Source organism: Diprion similis, chromosome 2 (assembly GCF_021155765.1).
Source record: "Diprion similis isolate iyDipSimi1 chromosome 2, iyDipSimi1.1, whole genome shotgun sequence".
Taxonomy (NCBI): Eukaryota; Metazoa; Arthropoda; class Insecta; order Hymenoptera; family Diprionidae; genus Diprion; species Diprion similis.
The window spans coordinates 11161488-11168099 of NC_060106.1; the positions used below are offsets into that span (position 1 = coordinate 11161488).

At 42.2% G+C, this 6612-nt stretch overlaps 1 protein-coding gene across 2 annotated transcripts; it reads right to left on the reverse strand.

Annotated features, from left to right (window-relative positions):
• Positions 1 to 2895: 2895 nt before the first annotated feature.
• LOC124411306 (popeye domain-containing protein 3) lies at positions 2896 to 5686 on the reverse strand. 2 transcript variants are annotated; one of them, XM_046890385.1, is made up of 8 exons: positions 5512 to 5686; positions 4993 to 5127; positions 4736 to 4917; positions 4410 to 4649; positions 4192 to 4344; positions 3909 to 4053; positions 3643 to 3817; positions 2896 to 3574 (listed from the first exon to the last, which is right to left on the reverse strand). In XM_046890385.1, exons 1-8 carry the CDS (start codon positions 5567 to 5569, stop codon positions 3559 to 3561), a joined length of 1104 nt encoding a protein of 367 aa, XP_046746341.1. In that variant the 5' UTR covers positions 5570 to 5686; the 3' UTR covers positions 2896 to 3558. The 2 variants fall into 2 exon arrangements, with proteins under 2 accessions (XP_046746341.1, XP_046746333.1); XM_046890377.1 differs by having other exon boundaries at positions 3888 to 4053.
• Between the last annotated feature and the right edge of the window lie 926 nt (positions 5687 to 6612).

Genomic DNA, 6612 nt, shown 5'->3' on the forward strand with positions numbered 1-6612 from the left:
CTCCTAAGAACTACCAGATTCGCGGTCGATGTTTCCCTCGCTGAGTCAAGCCCCAGATTCGTGGGTTTCCGTTTCCGCGATCGTCGCGGTGTACATAAAGATCCGACAGAAATCGGGAGAGCTCGGGCAAAAGCGTAGACAGGAAATTCAAACGCTCGTCGTTAAGGTGTTTTCACACGGAGAGGAAGAGCTTCTTCGAACGCCCGTGATATTTCCACCAACGAGAGTGAAACCGTGTTCAGCGAGTTCAATCGACTAGATAAGACATCCCAAGTACCTGAGACGCTTCGAAGGAAATTAAAATAACCGTATCGAATTAAAGACTGGAACAGATTGATGTATAAAATCGTAGTTGATCCGAAATAAGTTGGCACCGATCGCCGCCTCACTACTGCAGACGCTTTGATCCAGTACCATTTTCATTTTTCACTTCAATACCTTCCGCTCCGCGGGTGATCGAGATGATTATTTTTCTACTACAGTGTGTTTCGTGACACGGAGAGAGTCCTTTGTTGGACAGAAAGTGTCACCTGTTATACCTGCAATCGATAAGGAACAAGACGCGGGTGTTTCGAGACGTGAGGTAACCCGTCCACGTCGTCATCGGACCAAATCTACGCAACTGAGTGATCCAAAAATTTCACGTGTCCCGAGTTAGATTTCTCTGATTCAGTTTCCCCGGAATGATAGATAATCACTCGCTGAATAGCACCTGAATTTTTCACCGCGATCAAGGATCTCGCGTTCCCAGGACGCAGCTTGCAGCCTTCGAGTCTACACGCGAGAACTCGAGATTTTCACTCTTCGTATACCCGAGCGAGGCGCCGATTATGTGATCGGTGTATACCTATACATATACAAAGGATGCGAGGGACTCCCTGCGTGTTTTCTGTGAGCGAAACAAATGTTTGCTCGCGAGTCTTCGTCTTATAGGCACGCGTTGTTCGTATCGAGGCATGCCCGTGTAACCAATGAGGAATCCGGACTGTGTTTACGTTAGCTACCAAGTCTGAGCTTTGACTTTGATTGATGGATTCAGAGGTCGTTAAAGGGTAAATAGGCTGACGCGTTGGCTTCGCTGATCTGGGGAATATTTTAAAGGCGTGCAATTTCGCAGGGAGGGTCTCACCCCAGGGACCGTTTGCCCAACCCTCGCGTCGCGGAGGCGGCGGTATCCGCCACCCAATTAATTAAAAGTAACAATTAAAATTCTGAGGTACCTCTCGAAAGTTTGCTCTGACTTGGAATGAGTTTCGTTTTGTTTGTCTTTTTTCTTTTCACTTTTATCGACGGACTGAGCGATCGAATCTACTAGCTATTCATCAAATTTTTCGGCCTCCTCATCGACGGATTCTATTCTTCTCTTTATCATTCTTCAAACACTCTGCGGGACAAAAGTGCAATGAAGCAAATACGAAGGGGGTTGTTTACTGGAATAGCGATGAAGTACGAAAATAAGCAACCCTCGATGCCCACGTTTTCATGAATCGATGTAATTTATGCAGAACAGAAGGAGGCCAGGCCAATTTTATTTTACGAGCTACGATTTACCCCGACAAATCGGAGATTCGTGTCCACCTAGTTGAGCAGGATTACGTAAAAGTTTCGTGGAAATGTGCGACACCGTGTTGGGCCCACGTGTGTGTATAATCGCGGCTTACGTATTACGGTTAAAGCTTCCATCCTCCTGTGTACCACGGTCTCGATACAATCGAACGTATAATTTAAGCCACGAAAAAAATCTGATTAAACTAGACAAAAAACACGTGAATTTTTGTCCAACCGCTTATTTTACCCGAGAAAGTTATTTGTATACATCAGATAATTCAATTCTATTATCCTATCGTAAAGTTCCGTTGATTCCCGTTGGTAAAAATTAAGCTTTTCAAATTTTATCGAGCACAAAAATGACAAAAAACGTGGCGTACATCACCGACGTATAGTTTATTCGTGATATAATTTTTCATCCAGTATTACGAGCCGATGCAGTGTAAGTACTAGAGAAATCCAACAGCAGGCATACGTAATACGTACACAAGAAGGTTTTCGTACATAACGTTCGATATCCTCTTTACCGATATGAAATTTATATTTTCATCTTTTTACATAAATTCAGTAACGAAAAGCTAAAGATAAAGTATAGGCTCGATACTAACCATCGCATATTTATTTGCTGCAGAAAATGACCAAGCCTGTGTGTTTGTGGCTCGTACGGATCGTTATAAAAACTTGGTGTATCGCCAAGTGCGCCGATTTCGCGAAGCGATTTTCAAATTTGGATCCTTGCCACGTCGTCGTCGTCGCCGTTGGATTACAAAAACTTATATCGCGGTTGCCTGAGCTCGTTTAAACACTTTAAACACTTTACACCGTTGGAAGGACTTGTTCTCTCAGGCTGCATGACCGACGATAAAGAAGTTAATCGCGTGTTTCTAAAAACGAGGCAAAATGATGCAGGTGACCTAGATTCCCAGTCTTTATTCTCGTGACGAATTCATTAGTTCGTAAAGTCGAGTAGCTTTGACTTTAATAGAAATAATAATTATCTCCCGTGCAGCATCTTCTCGCTTTCCTCTTCCCCAAACCATTTAGACGCAGTTACGTACGAAACACTGTTTAATACTTATTTACAAGTAGAGAACTGAGTTCCACGGTGTTTCACAGTTGCGTGAAAATGATCAATTTCCCAAATTTGAATCCTAAAGGCGCCCAAAGAAAACATTGTTAAAATATAATTCGGAATCGTTGTATTATATTTTTAATAGAAGTTCGTTACCCGGTAGTTGATATTCCGTAGACTCGTATTATGGGTTGTATCGTCTGTCCTTGAGTTAGCCGACGATCCTTTTTGTTTTAAATTTATTTTGTCGTTTTTGCCGAGGTAAAGCTCGTTAATAATAAGAAGAAAATAGATTTTTTAACGTTTGTATACATAAATGAGGTAATTATTATATATGTGTGCGAGTGATTCGATATACTGCTACGTGTAAATAATATATTGTACAATCTTAATGAAACTTAACAACGATCGATCAATTCTTAAAATTAAATTGTATAAATTTCATTATTGCTATATTTATAATTTATCCATTGTTCAAGCACGGCTCTAATCTCACTAAATCTGTCACGTATCATCCGTAGCAAAAGTATCTTCACTACAATACGCATTGTGCGTGCCATAATCATACAACACTATCACACAAAGTGTAAGACATTTATTACTTGGGGTACCCGTGCAACGGTTGCAGGAATCTAGCTCGTTCTTCTAACCCCCGTACGTGTCACTCCAGAAGCGTAATATGCTAGGATATGGTTAAACAATCAACAGCCAACTATTCAATCGCCAAATCTACAAACTCCGAAATTCAACGAACCTCTACCTCCTCTCTTACTAATATCTCCCAACACGAATCATTCAACGTTTTAACTCTCCGACTCAACGCTCTTCAATATTGTATATTTTCACTTGAAACGAGGATAAAACGTCTCTCTCAGGGTAAACTTGACCCTATAAGAAGAGGACCGTCGTCGCCACCGGAAGCCACTTCAAAACGTCCTCTAGCTGAACTGGAAGCTAAAAAATAAAAAGGCAGAGTCACCGTGGTAACTGCGTGAAACAGCGAGAATTTCTCTACGACTTACTCTTCGTCTATCACCTCGCAGCTGTGATATTTGCTGGATGTATCAAGCCAGCTTTCTACTCCACTGGAAGCGAGATCGTCGCACGAAGGAAACTCTGGAAGAGGTTCCATGCTCGGAGCACCTTTTTTCGTCAAATTATTCCCCACAGCGCGATCCTTCGGCTTCGCACCACCGACTGAAATATTCGTACAATTACGTCTACGCAGAGCTATTAGGTAATACCGAAACTAACAAGGCGACCAGACCATCGACTGGAGAATGTTTACCGTTGTTGGACGCCAGCTTCGTCTCCTTGCGACGAATCAAGGCCTGTCTGGATCCCCTCGGGCTTCTGTACTCCCCGCCGATACCCAAACCAGCACTGATGCTGGGGAGTCGAATGTCCAGATGCGAACCCTTGTCCGTAACGATCTGTACGAATTTTAAACCGAGCGACGATCATTGAATCGAAACCAATTGATTGGAATGGGATCGAGAAATTTTCTACTCGGGGCAGAATTGCGTTTAGCCTTCACCGTTTGGCGAATAATATTTTCCCTGCAAACTCACTTTGTTGTTCATTGCATAGAGCTTGGTGGCGATGTCCCTGGCTACGAGAGTTGTCAGAACGGTGGCAAGGTAAGCCTCCTTAACGAGAAGATACTCCAATGCAGTTCTCTGCCAAAACAAATACCTGCAAGAGCTTGCCGCGACTATCGATACCTGAAGAAATAATCGGTTGTATTCGAAAAATATGGAGATTAAGACAAGCCGGATTACACTTTTACCTTAAATTTCTCGTCGACCGATGCTCGAGAACTTTCGAATTCCGGTGAGTCGAGAAATTCGCAGGGTAAAATCGGGTGCAGGAAGTTGGAGTCGCTCAGCACGTTCACCTTGCCGTTCAGAAGAAGACCCAATCTGTCTGTCCTCGTTAAATTTTGCATCGCATAAGCCTCGCCGGCGTGGAGTGACATTATTGTAGCAAATTCCGGCGAGACTAATCGTTTGAATTGAAGTCTGGAGACCTGTTTTTAAACGAGGATTCACCATGAGGAGAACATTTCAGTGGAAATATCGGGCGAAACCAAAGATTTAGCGAAGAAATCCTCACCTTGAAGGGGTAAAATAACGTGTGGTAGGCTTCTTCCAATTCAGGGTCAAACCTGATCGGTCTCATTCGGTACACAATGTAAACCAGCTGTCCTATGTTCAAAACCAAGAAGCTGAAATTCCAGGAGAAGATGTCCGGGGCGCAAATAACGTGCCAAGCCCATCCGGAAAATAGTATGAATCCTGGAAGTGAATTATTCAAGTGACTACCTCGCATTTAGCCATGGTTACAGGGAACTTTTTTACATTGAAACTTACCGACGATTAGAACAGAGTGCATGAAGAGTATTCCCTTCTTCGAAGACGGCGCGGAGTAGGACAATGCGAAGCAAAAATTTGCCAATTGAAAGAGGATGTGCTGCGGCTGTTGCCACAGGCACATAGCGGCGTTCCCTGAAAAAATGAATCAACGATTAATCAACAGAGGATGGCCCGTTCAAATGTTTTTCCAAATTAAAGCTCACAGATGAAATTATTGAGTCAGAGTCTGCAAACTACGTCTGTTTCTACTCCTGACAATGAGCTGCTGAAACGTGTGTATATAACCTGAATAATTTTCATTCAGGGTGAACCGAGAATAACATGCATAGTGAATTGATCGACGCCAATCAATCCGACGCTACTACGCTGTTACAGCTAGAATAATAAAGGAGCAAAGCGAGTTCGCTCGGGAAAGAAAATGAGAAGAATGAATCCTGACGTAAGCCTTGACAAAGCTTTAAGAAGCTGATTGTGAGGCCAAATGGAAAGTTGCAAAGTGCGTAAATTTTCACTCACCATAATGTGCTGTTATGTTATACGAAGGTAAAGGATCGTGTCCCAATCCAGGACTCATTTTGCACAAAATGACAAAGAAAGAAAAAAAAATAACCGGTTAGATACCTTATTAAGCCATTCAGTAGTGAAAGGTTTGTTTTGATCGGACGCTAGGGTGAATCAACCACCCTTGGCGAGGGCGCAGTCGACGTCGAAACGCGCATGTTCGAGTCTCCCGAAATCGATTCACCCGGTTAGTTCCTGCGGAACCCGTAGGTCCTGAGCCATTTCTCAACCCTCTCCGTATATCGCATGGTAATGCTGCTTTTCGCAAATCCTAGTAGCCCACTCCCTATACAGATGGAGTTTAAGTGCGCTATTAATCAGACCCGACTCCCACGCAGGGATGCGATAAATAGCCATACTTCTGATCGCTGATCGAACGAAACAAACTATGTGATGATAAAAAAAAATTGCAGGCATTCTTATGGCGCCCTGCTGACTCTTTTCAAAGAAAAATACTGTAGTCCCACACTAAGGTTCTTTGAATCTTAATAGAACGGTTGAAGCAAATTCAAAATTTTTTAGGTAGATTGATTGACTCACTGGGCTATAAGCGTGACAAACTGATGCGTGTAAGTAATAATTTACCAATGTCAAGTAGGTTCTGCGAAAATTGAAAGAGACTGAAAAATATTAAATTGTGCACAAATGCAGTGAGTGAAATTTATTTACTGAATAAAAAGTACGTGCGGACTATAATCCGAATTAAATCGTGCTATGAATTCATGAAATTAGATATTTTCATTGTCATTCTTTCAAATTTACTCTACTGCACTTTACTGCAGTTTTGTGTCTTACATAATATTTTCCATGGAATCATTTTGTCAATAGATACAGTAAAAATATATCAAATTCTGTAACTTTTCAAATATTCGGTATCGGATGAGATAATCCGATACGTATTAAAAGTGTCAAGCCTTAGACGACGATGTAGAATTTCTAAATCCACCTGGAACAGTATACCTAATACTTACGCATGTGAGTGGCGAGGTATTGTGCGTGTCGAATGGATAAAACTGAAATTGCAGTCAACAAGGGAGGAAATTGAAGCATAGTAGG